At 54.0% G+C, this 15,950-nt stretch overlaps 1 protein-coding gene across 1 annotated transcript in view; it reads right to left on the bottom strand.

Annotated features, from left to right (window-relative positions):
* MDGA1 (MAM domain containing glycosylphosphatidylinositol anchor 1) overlaps positions 1-15,950 on the bottom strand; it is a 63,736-nt gene that overhangs the window by 15,615 nt on the left and 32,171 nt on the right. The window contains exons 2-7 of the mRNA XM_004710743.3: positions 12,920-13,059; positions 9,762-9,936; positions 7,918-8,114; positions 7,157-7,289; positions 6,635-6,904; positions 3,731-4,060 (exon numbers count right to left, since the gene is read on the bottom strand). Coding sequence (XP_004710800.1) covers positions 3,731-4,060; positions 6,635-6,904; positions 7,157-7,289; positions 7,918-8,114; positions 9,762-9,936; positions 12,920-13,059 — 1,245 coding nt within the window. The remainder of the gene's footprint in view (positions 1-3,730; positions 4,061-6,634; positions 6,905-7,156; positions 7,290-7,917; positions 8,115-9,761; positions 9,937-12,919; positions 13,060-15,950) is intronic.

The raw sequence follows: 15,950 nt of genomic DNA, 5'->3' as shown, positions 1-15,950 counted from the left end.
GTTTTGAGAATGATGAGGGCAATGAATGTACAAATGTGCTTTACACAATTGATGTATGTATGGATTGTGATAAGAGTTGTAGGTACCCCTAACAAAAAAAAATTTTTTTTTTAAAGCCGTTTTTCTGCCACAGAACGGCAGGTAGTTTCAAACTGCTGACTTGTGAATTGCAGCCCAATGGCGTACATATGCCACAAGGGCTCCTTCCTACCCAAACAGGGTTCTGTTAAAGTCTCCATCTTCTCTTGTCTGGAGTACCCCACATTGCTGGTCTGTTTTCCATCTTTCCCAATTCTCCAAGGTCATACAGCCTTTCAAAAGCCCACTTTTCATCCCTTTGCATTTATGCGAGACCTACGTTAATGCTGGTGGCATAGTGGGTTACACATTAGGTTGCTAGTCGTTAAGGCCAGCAGTTCGAAACCACCAGTCACTCCTTGGGAGAAAACAGAGGCTTTCTGCTCCCATAAATAGTTAACAGTCTCTGAAACCCACGGGAGGGCAGTGTGGGGTGTTCTACTCTGTCCTATAGGGTCTCTAGGGGCCCGAATTGAATTGATGACCGTGAGTTGGCAGACTTGTTTTTTTGTTTTGTGTTTCACATTAGTACTTGGTTTTTGCAAACTGCAAGGAATCAGAAGAGAATTTTTAACTTTTATGAATAAAGAGGGAAGGAGTAACTAACATTCCGTGTTTGTTTTGCAGGGAGTGTCACAGAGGCAGTGCACCTGAACTGTGAGAGGTGTGTCACCAGGCCTTTTGGGGAACCACACACAGCATCTCAGCGTCAAGCTGCTAGAGGTTTGAGCTGTGTCTCTGAAAACCAGACAAAACAAAACCTCACTGCCACCAAGTCTCTTTCGACTCGTCGCAACTCTACAGGGTTGAGTAGAACTGCCCTTGTGGGTCCAAGACGGTACCTCTCTATGGGAGGAGAAAGTCTCAGGTGGCAGCCCTTGGGGTTAGTAGCCCAACAGGTAACACACTATGTCGCCAAGGCTCCATAGCACTGTGCGTGGCATAGAGTGTTATTTTACATCTTGGCAGGTTCTCTTTTGCATCTGGGAACGGTCCTCCTTCCAGCAGGCTAGCATGCAGATGGACGGTGACATGCCCTACGGATGGCTGAGCAAGACCACACAGCCTGTAGCCCTGAGGGCTTGATGGAGCAGAATCATCTGGCCAGCCCCCCTCCAGACTTTTCCTTGAAGAACAACCAGATCGAGTCGATCCCAACTCATGGCAACTCTGCAAGACAGAGCAGAAGTGCCCCGTAGGGTTTCCAAGACTGTCCAACTTCATGGGAGTGAACAGCCTCCTCTTTTCCTTGCAGAGTGGCTGGGGGCTTCCAACCACTGACCTCATGGCTCGCAACCGAGTGCTTAACCACAGTGCCACCAGGGCTCCTTCCAGCTTGTCTAAGCCACTATGATTTTAGGTGTTTCTGTTCGTCACAGATGAGCTCAAGGCAGCAAACCTAATCCAACCGAGCATAAAGACCACATGAGGGCTCTTCTGAAGACCCGCATGGATCCCATCCCACATAGCACCCAACAAATGAAAATGCACCGTGTCCCACATTAAGTATAATTTGTAAATAACTCTACAAGGCCAGCCGAGGTCCGGGCCTGTAGTTAGTATACGTTGGCTCTGTAGATAGTTAGACACTCGTGACTTTAATTATGCAGTGTTCACTTTGTATTTTGGAGCCAATTAGTTTGCTTTTCCAGCTCTAAATTGTCTCCACAAGACCTTAAAAAGGCTTCAGGACCTAGGTGTCAGACCTGTGAGCCAAATGGAGGAACAGGCCCTGCGGCCAGTTGATTTCTTTGTCTCCAAAAACATTCCCCCACCCCACCCCACCCCTAGTATCACCACCCTCCAACTCCCCCCAGCCCCACCACAGGCTAAAAGGCTGTGTCTCCTTGGGGTCCACCCTGCCCCCAACTTAAAGCTCAGTCCCCTGAACTTTGCAAACAAGGCCTCATGCTCCAGCCTCTGCCACCTCCCACCTTCACCTCCCCTCTCTCTTCCTGGGTCCCCGCTACAGGATCCGTTTGTAGCGAGCACATACCCTGGGCACACCAAGGAACTCCTCACATACCCTCCGCCTGTAGGCCACCCACCGCAGTTTGCTGCCCATTTACCAAATGCCAAAGCACCTTTTAAAGCTCCCCTGGAGCCAGCCTCCCCGACTTGCCCGGACAGGCTCTTTATGGCCTGTGTCCTATATATCCAAGGTTTGCCCTTCCTCCATCTCCTGTCTGCCCCCACCCCTTGCACACACTGTGACTGGTGAGACAGATAGCTCTGAAGTTGGAGGCTGTGGTGTTTGTGCCTTGATTCCACCCCCTGCCCACCCCCCACCCCCCACCTCCCCGGCTTCTCACTCAGGGCCTGACACATGGCAGTTTGAAGAATGAATTTGGGCAATATGGGAAAGCTTCTTACTCTAAAAAAATCCCACTGCCTGTAAGTCAATTCCAACTGTAAATCTTCACAGGAGTAGAAAGCCTCATCTTTCTCCTGTGGAGCAATTAGTAGTTTCAAACTACTGGCCTGTGGTTAGCAGTCCTATGCGTAACCCAGTACCCCACCAGGGCTTCTTGGGGTGGCTCAGTTCATTCATTGGAAAAGCCGAGCTCAGTCCTGCCTCTGTCAGGATGCCTTCTAGACACCTCCAGCTTCCCTGGGCCTCTTGCTGTCCTAATCACACCACACACTTCCTCAAAGCTCAAAGCCACGGCTGACAGGGTGGAAGGGGCCTTCGAAGACATCTGGTCCAACCTCTCACAGAGGAGAAACTGAGGCCCAGAGAGTTGAAGAGGCTTAACTCCTCAGTGCAGCATGCTGGGGTGTGTGTGTGTGCACACAGTAAACACTCAATAAACATTAACCACGGTGGTTCCATTAGTGTAGTTTATTATGATTGGAGTGAAGACCTATATAGTCCGGACAGGAGAGAGACAAGGCTTTCTACTCCCGTCAAGAGTTACCATCTCGGAAACCCACAAGGGCGGTCCTTCTCTGTCCGCTAGGGTCGCTGTGGGCTGGCATCGCCTCGATGGCAGTGCGGTTTGTCATTGTGATATAGGGCGGGCCCAGCCAACCCGCCTCTGTGCATCTGCACTTGCGGATGGCTGGGTCAGCACAGCTTCTCTCCCGCCTTCCCTTGTTGCCTGTCAGCCAGTAAAATCCTGCCCTCCCTCACACGTCACACTACACATCCCTCCTTCCAGGACGCTTTCTGGACTTTCATGTGTTGTCGTTTACAACGCGATATTGATTTATGAGATGATCTCAAGAGTGTTTGTCTTCCCACTAAATTCAGGGAGGCCAGAAGTCTGTTTGGCCCGCTGCTGTATCCCAGTACCTAGCAGCACAGCCAAACCAAACACTGCTATCGCGTTGATGCTCTCCTGCAGAACAGGGTGGACCTGCCCCTGTGAGTTTCTGAGACTGTATGCAACTCATTACAGGAGTAGAGAGCACTGTCTTTCTCCAGAGGAGCAACATATGGTTTCGAACTCCTGACCTTGCAGTTAGCAGCCCAAAGCATAACCACTGCACCACAGGGCTGCACAGCACAGAACCTGGTATATAGCAGAAGTTCAATCACAGTGTTGGGCCTGGACACACAGGGTCTTCCTCAAGCTGGTCCCTCCCCCAAGCTGCTGCTCCCACCTCCCACCCACTGCCCCCAGGTCCCTCCAGTCACCCTCTTACCCACCTGTCTCCGAGGAGATGTTGACCTCGACACTGAGGTCAGGCACAGGCGCCCCAGGGAAGGAAGCCACGCACAGGTAGGTCCCGTAGTCACTGAAGTGCAGGTCAATGAGCTCCAGGCTGCTGGTGACTGCAGGCAACTCCGGGTCGTTGCGAGTCACTATCAGCCGCTTGGACATGCGTGCCGGCTTGCCATTCTTGAACCACTGGTAGGTGACCTTCTCCTGGGGCACAGCGTCCACGTGGCAGGACAGCTTCAGGTCTTGGCCCAGCTGTATGTTCTCGCTCTCTTTGATCACGTCAGGGGTGATCTGGAACGTGGCATTCTTCATGGCTACGGGTGGGTGGGAGGGCAGGGTGGCTGGGGCTGACCTGAAGCCAGAGGGTCCTGTCTCGTCTACTCAGACCCCGTTCCTCCCCTCAAGCTAGCCCTCTGGTGACTGGGGGCTACAAGCTCCCAGGAGAAACCACGCCTTTTCTCTTTGGGAGAAAGCACTCCGCTCGGTCAGAATGTTCTTAAAAGTTCAAGACAAGCCCACTGCAGGACAGACAGTTCACTAACAGTCATCATAATAAAGCCTAGCCCACTACCATAGAGGGTTTTCTGACTCATAGCAACCCTATAGAACAGAGTAGAACTGCCCCTGTGGGTTTCCAAATGCGCACATCTTATGGGAGCAGAAAGCCTCGTCTTTCTCCCAAGGAGTGGTTCCTAGATTCAAACGGCTGACCTTGCAGTTCACAGCTGAACCAATAACCCACGACACCACTAATAGCTTCTAGTTACTGACTATAAGGAGTCTTGGGGGTGTAGTGGTTAAGAGTTCAGTTTCTCACCAAATAGCTGGTGGTTCGAATCCATCAGTGACTGCAGGGGAAAAGGCCTGGCCACCTGCTTCCACAAAAGATTAGAGCTCAGGAGGGAACTCGTATTGTCCCCATTTTACAGGGGAATGACCGGAGTTCACACAGGTCACTTTGCCCAGGGAATAGTCAGCCTTGAATGCAAAGTCAGAGTCTGCCTGGACCCACTCCCCTCCTTTTTACAGGGGCTGCCTCGGACTTTGAATACCCAAAGCGAAACTTGGCAGCGTGTTCCTGAACCATCCAGCGTTCTATCGAGAGAGTGGGGCTGAGGGACACTGAAGGGTGATTTTCATGTTCACATTTTATCCTTTGGGGCTCTTTCGCTCTCTGCAGCCAGTCTGGGTGATTTTTATATAACAGACCAATGCGGTCATTTTGTATGCTATTAGATTAAAAACATGGAGCTTTAAAAAGGAGGGGAAAAGGGGGGGGGCTGGCCTCTTTAAAAAACGGAATCTTGTTTGAAGTAAGCCAAGAGTTAGGTGGATCCTTAGTAGGTGGGGTGCCAAAAATAGGCATAAACCAAGACTGCGCTGGCCCCCAAACACCAAAACCAAACTGATTCATAACGACCCTATAGGACAGGATAGAACTGCCCCTGTGGGATTCCTAGGCTGTAAATCTTTACAGGAGTAGAAAATAACATCTTTCTCCCTCAAAGCGGCTGGTGGTTTCAAACTGCTGACCTTGCAGTTAGCAGCCCAGCTAGTAACCACTATGCCACCAGGGCTCCTTGCACTGACCCAAGCAGAGCAGGCTGTAAAACCATGCTAAGAGGTGACCAGAAACACCCACACCAAAACCCACTGTGATCTGATTCCCAGTGACCCTGGACGATGGAGGAGAAGGCCCCCATGGGGTATCCAGGCTGTGTCTCTTTATGGGCCCAGACTGTCTCATCTTTCTCTTACTGTGTGGTTGGTGTGTTCAAACCCCTCACCCGCCTGTTAGTAGCCCAAAGCTTCACTCGATGAGCACCCACGCCCCTTTATATGTACGTACATCTATACTTGATATACACTGAGATCTTTCACCAACCTAGAATTTAAAAATCAAATGGAACCAGGTGGGGATACAATCATCTTCTGATAAGATCGGAACGATCAGAGGAAAAAGCAATCACTCCACAGCCATACTCTTTCTCACTCTGATTAAGTAAAAAGACAGAGCGAATTTCTGTCGGTGGGGAAAAGCAGAGGGTGACTGGTCAGTGAGAGACAAAGAAGAAAACCTGTATCATTGGGAGGACTTGCCAGGGGGTTGACAGAAGGTGCAGTTTATACTTCACGCGCTCAGCACTGGACACAAGGCTGGATCACTTAAAAAACTAATAATACCAAAGCAGCCCTGGTGGAAAAAAACACTAATAATATCAATCAAAGCTGCACAAGTACAAGGATGTAAAGTTTTCTCTTCAAAACAGCGGCCAAATCAAGATCATCTGGAGCAACTAATGATAACTGCCGAGGCTGAGGGTTAGTATGAAGAACATCTTTCCTTAGACCATGCTCCCAATTTGGTATCCATTTTACATTTAGTCATTATCTTTGAAGTAAGTAGAATACTTTGCTCATAAAGTTTTACAGACAAGGCACAGGGAAGTGTGTGAGCCTCACTTTAATCAGGGTACGTTATTATGTAGACACGATCGTGCAGGGAGGAGGCAGAGTCATTGGCTTGAAGACTGAAATCTCCACATTTAGCTCTTCACAGCCTCAATTTCCCACTCTAAAACAACAACAAAATGTGGGTAATCAAAACCAGCCCTTCCTGCTACTTGGATTGTTGAGGTGATATTTGAAAATATAGATGATAAACAGCAAATAGAGTTTTACACCGATTTTAGTCTTGTGCCACCTGATGGCAGGCATCTGAATTGCAGGGAAAGCGAGGTGCCTGGACCGTGCCTCCTGGGTATTTCTTACGTGCTAAAGGGAAGCAGACAGGGCCGGTCTCCCATTTCATGGGGAGTTCTTTGAGGCCCAGGGACCCGGTACCGCTGCCTCCAGAGCCCCCACCCACCCCTCCAGTGACCACGTACATCGCACCAGCAGGTTGACGGTCTTCTTGGCGGGGTTGCCCACGTTGTTGGTAGCCGTGCAGTTGTAGTAGCCAGAGTCCCGGGCATGCACTGAAGGGATGCTGAGGGTGCCACCCTGGGCCAATGCACCCAGAGGCAGGGGGCCAGGCCCATGGGACCACTGCAGCTGGGGTAGAGGATCACCCCCCGTCAGCAGACACTGCACTGTCACATTCTCCCCAGGGTTCACCACCAGGGTTTCGTTCACAGACAACTTCAAGGCCGGTGGTGCTAAGAGGAAAAGAGGTGGGCTGTTAGGGAACCCTGAGGCAGGGTGACTGGAGGGGAGATGAGGATGGTGGGAGGACCATGGGGCTGGGGAAGCCCTGGGTGAGGGCAAGAGGGGACGGTGAGGAGCAGACAAGCACTAGGGAGAAAGGGGGGCCCAAGCACACTAGTGGTGATGTGCCTAGGGTCCTGTGTGGGGTGGGCATTGTCTCCTGGCTGGGCAAGGTGGGCAAAGGGTCTGGGAAGTGCCTGTACCCGTGGTGTTGGTGAGCCGAAAGGTGATGGCTTTGTCCGGGATACCACACACATTGCGGACAGACACCTGGCAGGTGTAGCTGGCATAGTCCTGTGGCCGCAGGTTCTTCAGCTTCAGGACCTTAGTCTCCCCCTGGACAGCAGTGGACCACTGGAGTAAGGGGCCTGCTTGAGCCTCCAGGGGCCCTACACAGTCATTCACTCAGCAGCAGAGGCTAAAAGCAGGTCTGAATTACCATTCCTTCCTTCTCAATCCCTACTCACCCCCCTCCCTTGCCCCCGGACCTGGGACCCTAGGGTGGAACTCGGAGGACATAGGGAAGGGATCTTGTTCTGTTTCTGACTCCAGACACACATGAGGCTGCCCACCAGGCACAGAAAGTCATCTCACAAGCCTTCCCCGGCAGGATGGGTTCAGCAGTCTCTCCTAGTCCTGCGAGGGACCCGTGAGAAGAGGAGTTATCTCTCTGACCCCCCAACTCCGGCTGGGCTGGCCCTTGGGTTCCCAACACCCAGCCAGCCAGCCACAAAGATGGTCAGCCCGCCCTTAGGGGACTCCCCTATTCTCACCACTGCCCGCAGATCTTTCGGCTCAGATTGTCTTTCTGCCCGAGGTCTGCTGGTTCCCAATGAGAATGCGTGCTTCTGCTAGACCCATGGTAGACCCATGGACCCTCAGCCCCCAGGCTCCTCTCCCTCAGGGGGTGGAGGAGGAAGCATGTGGTATGAAGGATGAGACCAAGCCAGCTGCCCGTCCTGACCTGGGTGTAGAGGGGCTCATAGATGTCCACTCCATTGTCCTGGCTGTGGGACAGGGTGTCGGAGCCGCGCTTCCAGATGAAGCGGGCAGGTGGGTTGGAGTTGACCGTGCAGCGCAGGAACACGGTCTTCTCCTGGTAGAAGTTGCCTCGCACGTCGCTCACCGTCTGGTGCACAGTCAGCACAGGCTCGTCCAGGTCTACAAGGGAGTCAGGCTCGGTGACCCCAAGAGCGGTGCGGGGCCAGCTACTGGCTGCTCTGGGGGAAAGCGGCGCCACTCTAGGGACAGACACTTCCAGAGAGCCAGATGTTCTTCTCGTTTTGCAAACGGGATCACCAACCTGACAGGCCCAGGAGACTGCACTGGCTGGGTCCCCAGACTCCTTCCGAGCGGTTCCTCCCTAGACTCCAACAAGGGGGGTGTCTATCTTTACACCTCTGATTACACAATAAAATCACAAGGAGTGTTCTTTTCAGAATACAGGTGAGGGCTCATTGATGGGGTCAGAAGTCAGAGTAATGGCTCTCTCTCTAATGGTTATCTCTAATATCCCTCTTAGGCTAATAAGGAGCCTTGGTGAATCTGTTTTTTGGGTAGGTCTTATTTTTGTTTTGGGATTTTTGCAGGGTGGGGGGGTGTAGGGTGACATAGTGATTCCACCCTGGGGTACTAATCACAGCTCCCTTAAAGAGTCACAGTCTCTTGAACCCACAGGGGCAGTTCCATCCTGTCCTATAAGGTTGCCATGGGTCAGAATTGATTTCACAGCAGTTAGCTTGTGGGTTTTTATTCTCTGGGAATTAATTGACTGAGAGAGAAGCACCGGGGAACTTTGGAGGGAGCCGGGGATGCTCTAAATCTTAAACTATACATGTTTACACACATACGTACATACGGAAGAATTATTGACCTATGTACACTTACAATTAGTCCATTTTATTGGACGTAAATTCATATTCACATTTTTTCAGGGGAAAAAACATCCAGTATCAGGGCCCCATCCCAGATCAATTACACCCGATTCTCGAGGAGTGGGGCCCCTAGTGATTTTAAGGTGCAGCCAAAGTTGTGAACTACAGGCTCCAACATTCCAACCATCCACAATGGATCTCGAACACCCGACATCATCCTGCCCTCCTTCCACAGCCCACATTATAGGGAATAAAGTCAAGGTCCTTGGGGGTGGGAGGCTGGAGGGGTCCTAGCCATGCCTGCAGGGCCGTTCCAGCACCTGGTGGGAACCTGGGTGGCTGATGAACTTGGGGTTCCACTTCTCACCACTCTTCCGGTGCCATTTAGGGAGGGCAGGTGGTGTTAAGATAGTGTCCTGTGGCCAACAGCACAACTCCTGAGTCAGGCTAGACGGGCAAGTTAGGGAGAGACGCTCCTGTGGGTAAGGGGGCACCCAAGGGGGGCAGTTGAAGGCTGGGGAATACCCACTGAGCCAGGGACAAGGACTGGGGTGGGGCAAGAGGTTGGGGGACGTGATACTGTATGCAGGTAGTTGGGGAGAGAAGTCTCAGAGAGGCCCTGGGGCAAAAGCGGTATTATGGGACGGTTCCTGGGCCAGAGAAAAGCGGCCTGTGTCCCCTTCGTGGGTCTAGGACTGCCTTGCTCGATGCGCCCTTGCACCGCCGTTTGCGCATCTGTGGAATGGGTATCATCCAACCACGCTGCCCGCCCTGTCGGCCTCACCAGGCGTCTGAAGGTTCCTGAGAGATCCCGGGTGGGATGTGTAAACTGGCTAGTATGGCGTAGGGGCACCTCTCCACCCCCAAGGGAGAAAGTCTCTACTTCCCTGCCTCCCTGGTCCCCAGGTCCCCCAGGCCCACGGCGGGGACTCACACTGCACGTCCACGCGGATGGACTTGATGGCGGGCACGCCCACGCCGTTCTCGGCCTTGCAGTAGTAGCGGCCGCCCTGGGTGCGCGCGATGCGCTCGATGCGCAGCGTCTCGTTGAAGACCGACGTCTCCTGGAACTTGTCCGACGCGCTACCCGCTGTCTTGGTCCAGCGCACCTGGCCGGCAGAGGGCAGGGAGTGAGTGGGGGCCAGCGGGGTGGGGCAGGACGCCCTCGGGTAGAGAGACCTGTGACCATCCTGTCCTTCTGATTCACTGTGACCAGGCTAGGGAACGAACCTAACCCCGCTGCCTCGAGTCAAAGAGTGCCCAGAATTGGGGATCCCAGGAAGGATGCTTTAAACACAGGCCGTACCATGCAGTGTTTAAGAGTATAGGTTTGTGAGCAAGTTCCCTCGCCTCTCCCGCCTCCATTCTGTCACCGGGAAAATGAAAAATGTTAACTCACTCCCTGTGAGTCCCAGTCTGACGGGAAAGTGCCTAAAGCACTCGGTTGGTAACCAAAAGGTCAGCTGTTCTGAGCCACCAGCTGCTCAGAAAGATGGGATTTGCTTTTTAGATGTGCAGTCTTGGGCAGCTTATGGCCGGTCCTACTCTGGCCAGTGGGGTTGCTAGGAGTTCCTGGCAACTCCGAGGCAGAATCGGAATCCATTCAAATTGCATCCGGTTCATTCATTGTTTTAGACCTCCTGGGGAGTCCCAAGGAACCCTGACGGCATTAGGCTATGAACCACAGGGTACACCATTCAAACCCACCAGCTGCAGGTTGAGAGAAATATGAGGCTATCTGTTCCCAGATGGGAGTGGGTTTAGACACCTGTGTTTGTTTGTTTGTTTGTTTGTTTGTTTGTTTGTGGGGAGTCCCTAGGTGGCACTTAGCAACTAGTTGAAAAGTTAGCCATTCAAGTGCACCCCTGGGGTGGGAGGGCAAGGGGTGCGCTCAGAAGAAGGGCTTGCAGACCAGCCTTCATGAGATCACAGCTTCGCAGATGGGTGGCCACAAACCTGAACTGACTTCCCAGCAACGGGGAAGGTTAAATGAGTATATACTTAGCACCTGGAAGTCTAAGATTTCTTTTAAAAGGGGGTGGGAAGAAGAAGAGAAGGTAAAAGGAAGAGGTTTATTATTAGACATACTTGTGAATGGCCTTGGGTTTCTCGGCCACGAAAGGGGTCAGTGTGGTCGGCAGCCTCCAAGATGCACACCCCCAGCCCCCATGATCTTGTCCCCTGGTCTCCTTGTAGTCACAGCCTTCTGTAGTCCCCTCCCACTTGGTGCCTGGGCTAGCCTGCATGGCCAATAGAATTCGGCCGAAAGGATGGTGTATCACTTGCAAAGCTAGGCCATAATGGACTGAGATTTCCAAGCCATGTCCTGTCAAGAGCCGTCCTAGCAAGAGACCCCTCTGGTAGGGAAGGGATGCCTCAGGCCAGCAGCCTGGTGAGTTCGCTGAGAAATTGATTCCCCGCTGACTGCAGAGCCCACTGCTCCCCATGGGCCAGGTTCCTCATCCACTGCCATGACTCTCTCTTCGTTTCCTCACCCCCTGCTCGCCCCCATCCCGTAGAGGTTCCGCCCTCTTCCTGTTTGTTTGGGATGGGAATTCCCTGTCCATTCCGTTCCCTACCCACCCTGACCCAAAAAAGCAGGCCATGAGATGGTCCTTCTCGCCCTCCCTTGTGAGACAGGAGGCTGCGGGAGAAAAACCCTCAGCACTGTGTTCTCCAGATCCAGCACAGTGCGTGGTACACTGCTGTGCTCAGTGAGGTGCTTGTCCCACAAATGAACACAGACGCAGCTGGGAGGCGTTTGGAAGCAGGGTGACAAGGTCTGTTTGAGGGGGGTGAGGAGGCCAGCCTGGTGAGGACAGCAGCGGGAGGTCAGGCAGGGGCCCTGGGGAGGGAGGTCTTCAGGGCCAGCTCTCTAACGGTGGGGAGGGGCTGCAGAAAAGAAATATCAGCTCAAGGTTTTGAGCCTGAATAAGTAGAAAGAACAATGAAACACGAATGGAAATAGAAGACAGGGAGTGGACACACAGACCCAGGCACGGAATGACTCACAAGGAAGGCAGCTTGGCAGACACAGACAGGTGGCCAGTGCAGCCTGAGGGAAAGCTGGCCCAGCCACCTCGCTGGCTGCGGGCGGCTCATCCCCACAGTAGCCATAACACCTGGCACACCGCCACCCGGAAGGCCAAGCAGCAGCGTTTTCCTATCGAAATTAACCTTGGGGACGGAGCAAGGCATGATCACGATTTCAGGTTGAAGGTGTCTTCAGGGGTTTGCTCGTCCATCTGCTTATCCCAAGGCCAAACCGACTAAAATCTGTCTCCAGAATTTCCCAGAAAAGAGGACTTTCCATTTCGGCATCCTCCCTGGGATCCAGTGGCAATCTTTTCCATTGCTGTGCAAGGTCGCCGCATCTCACTAGTCAACGCCACCAGCCCTGCAGCCCACCTCTTTCCCGCTCCTCCCGTCAGCCCTCAGGGATGACCAGCTACGCTTCCTACCCTAAGCACAGCCTCAACTGACCCGTGACCAAACTCATCACGTGTCTGGAGATGCACGCCTTCATTTGCTGTCTAACTGTTTGGGGAGGGGGGTTCACTTTTAGGATGTGGGGCTTGCCCATGGAAAGCCCCCTCCTTGTGTATCAGCGATGTATTTTCCTTGTAACTCCGGAGCCTCCAGGCCAAAGGCAGGTGGGAAGGAAAGACGTGCACTGAGGTACAGAGAACACTGGTGTGCGAGTCAGACTTCACCTCCACCCTGAGCCTCGTGAGGACCCAAAGAGAAAAGGGCCGAGTACCCAAGCGAGTGCGTGGCACATGGTCCTCTCTCAAACGTTGCTGGAAGGTGCGTCTAAGTAGAGGTGGGCTCGACAGAAACGTGGACTGGAGCGGAGCGGAGCACCTGACATTGAACTCCCTCCCACCCCTCACCCCCCAGCTCCTCAGTTGTTTTCAGGTGGCTAAATTCAGGGCCTTTAGCCCTTCCCACAGACTCGGTTTCCCAGTTATTTCTCCAGCCCCAATCTCCTGTCTTGACTTACTGCCTCTCCCACAGCTCTGGGCCCAGGCAGGGGTTAGGAGGGAGGAGATGGGGACAGGTGGACCTGACCAAGGCCGAGGCGGGGCTTACCTGAGGGCGAGGGTGCCCGGTGACCAGGCACTGCAGCATGAGGGTGTCCCCCTCCCGGATGGTGTAGACGCGCTCGCTGATGTTGTCCTCTTTCACCACACATGCCTGGCCCGCGTGCACGATCTGCGCCTGGGCTGGAGCTGGTGGGGGGACACGAAGCAGAAGGCGTCGAGCAGGGGTGCCGGGGTCAGCCCAGATCTCCCAGGCTGCCCCTTCGAGATCTGGCCCCACTGAGCCCAGAAACTCAAATGCCAGGATTTCCAGGATCCACCTGGCAGAACCAGAAGGGCCAAGGTTGCAAGAAGGGACAAATCTCGCTGGTTCCTATGTGCAAGGAGGCTCTGCTCGCTCCACTGACTGGTTATCACTTTATCAGCACGGCCTTAGGGGTCACCCCTGTAATGGACACTCTTGGTGCTCCACTCAAACCCTCATCTCTGGCGGGTCGATGGGTGCATCCCATCTCAGCCGCTAGGACCCCCTTAGCCAACAGGAGCTGCCTTGGCCAACAATGGGAGACCTTGGATGGTGCTAACTCAGATTACCCAGAGACACCTTGGAAGAAAAGTCAGACCTGGAAAACCCCGGGGGGCCCAGTTCTCCTCTGATACACAGGGGGTCCGGCATGGGTTAGGGTTGGCTTGGCGGCAAGTGGTTGTGGGGTCAGAAACGCCTCCGCGTTTACCCCCACCCTCAACAGGCATGCGCACACCAGCTGAGTATTGCTATTATGGGGCCAAAGGCCAGTCCCCTGGCCTCCAGGTGGGACGGCTTTCCGGGGCTGTCCACGCTCCACCGCTCCCCACAGGAGCTGGCTGCTTCTCAGGGCTGCTCATCCTCATACCCTGACTGTTTCTCCCGTGAGCAACTTGCCCACCAGAGTCATGTCTCCCCACATGCCCACCCCAACCGTCTCAGTCTCTTTCACCTTTGAACCCGTCCTTCCCCCAAACCCCACAGGCTCACATTCCCCCCCACCCCCACCCCCAAAGGCCTCTTCGTCCCCATCATTGCTCAGGAAGTTCGAACCCATGGCTCAGAAGGGCACGGCACCTCCCTGGCCCCTCTCGAAGTGCCTAGAGGGGGGCTCTGGCTGGGCTAGTATGAAAACTAGGCTCTGGCTGGGAGCCCCTGTGGGGGAATGACTCAACCTCCAGAGCCCACCCCCACCCCCCACCCCCGATCTCCCAGCCCTACCTTCAGCACCCTCCTACAGGCAAACCAACCCTGGCCCACCATTACTTGGGCTCCACGGGGGCAGGAAGAGCGGTCCACACCAGGCCTGTCTGCTCCGCGGCTGAGGGGAGCAAGGGTGTGAGAACAAACTCTCTGCTCTCAAGGGGCTTCCCCAGGCAGATGACACCTGTACGTCAAGCGTGTAATGTCCTCCAGCACCCACCCCACGACTGGCGTGCCCCCTGAGGGTCTGCACCCCATCCCCAGGGCGACCCCCGAGCGTCAGACCTATGTGTCCCTCCAGACCAGGACTCTTGTTTTTCTGTCCCACCTGGACAAGGTGAGCTTCATCTCGGTGGCCCCAGCACGAGGCCCCCAACCAAGGGGTGCCAGGGCGGATGACGTCACCAGCTAGCCCCAGGGCAAGCGGCAGTGTGCGGGAGCTGCAGAAACTCGAGATCCGAGGAGGGAGACACCAGCACCCATTGAACGAAGGCCCACAGAGGGCGCCCCGAAGAGGACGCTGTGAGAGTCGGTCTCACAGAACAGCACGGGGGTGGGGGGTGTCCAAGATTCTATACGACCTGGGGAGAAACCACGAGGGACCTTTGGGCTCTCGTGTTTTCATCTCTACAATGGAGAGAATGCTGCCAGCCCCAGGGACCCCCAGAGTGGAAGTGACCATGACACAGAATGGATAAAAGGTCCTCCAAGGTGTGATGTGTTCGGCAGACGCCACAGTGTCTCCTCTGCCCCCACGGTGGAGCGCCCCTGCAATGGTGACAGAAGGGTCCTCGGAGGCAGCCGAGCAGCAGGGCAAGGAGCTTGTGGGGCAGTGAACAGGAGGCACGCATACGGCACTGACACAGGGGAGTCTGTGCAAATAGCAGCTGGTTCTGCAAAAAGGGGTCCCTGCCACCCAAAGGAGCAGGTGACCATCCATCTGGCCTGGGCATGGGAGAGGAATGAAGCCAGCCTGGCTGTCAGGTAAATGAGCTGTGTGACCCGGGGAAGTCAGTTCGCCTCCGTTCATGTGTCTCCTGCCCATAGGAGGGGAAGGGATTCGATAACCCTTCGGGTTTCAGGCTTCTCTTTGATCCGTTCACCCTTCCGTGAATGTTGTAAGCCTCCTCTTAGCATCTGCAGACAGGCCCTGAAACGGACATCCCTGCAATGAACATCACCCCCACAAAGAGGATCACCATCTGTGGCCTTGGTCCCCAGGAAATCACATCAGGAAACAAGCCACCAAGAGATGGTGTGCATGCTGGCTTCTGATAAGACCAGGAGGCTGCCAGGACGTCTGCAAGAGGCCTGGGGTGCCTCTCAATGAGGAAGACATCGATTTAACAAGCTCCACAGAAGATAAGCTGTAATCTTGGACACTGTGGCCCGCCTGAAGCAAGGCGGTGTTGTAATGACACAGCTTTGGTGACTGATAAGAAATATTGACAAAGAGCTGGAGCACTGCACTTTCTCGGGGCATGGCCAGCTCGGCCAGGGAAGGTGGGCTGAGCCAGCAGACACCTGACAGGGGCCATCCCCTTGGAGGCTGGGCCGTGAGGAGACCTCGTGGCTGCTGACACCGCTAAGATTATCCGCCACCCTCTGACTGCATGAGCTGTTCAGATTATCCAAGTCCAAGATTGTAGAACCAATTGGGGGAAACGCGGGCAGTAGCTACTAACGTACTGAACAAGCACCCTACAATACAGCCGCTCTGCTTCAGAGGATGGCCAGGCATACCTTGTTTCATTGCATTTTGTTTTATTATGCCTTGAAGACCCAACTTTTTTTATGAATTGATGGCTCATGGCGACCCAGCATCAAACAATTCTATGTACAGTGAACCCTC

This window comes from Echinops telfairi, unplaced genomic scaffold (assembly GCF_000313985.2).
Source record: "Echinops telfairi isolate 266 unplaced genomic scaffold, ASM31398v2 ScPeMD7_3533;HRSCAF=4204_1, whole genome shotgun sequence".
Taxonomy (NCBI): domain Eukaryota; kingdom Metazoa; phylum Chordata; class Mammalia; order Afrosoricida; family Tenrecidae; genus Echinops; species Echinops telfairi.
The sequence above is the reverse complement of the archived record's forward strand: the minus strand, read 5'-3'. Positions and strand labels throughout refer to the sequence as shown.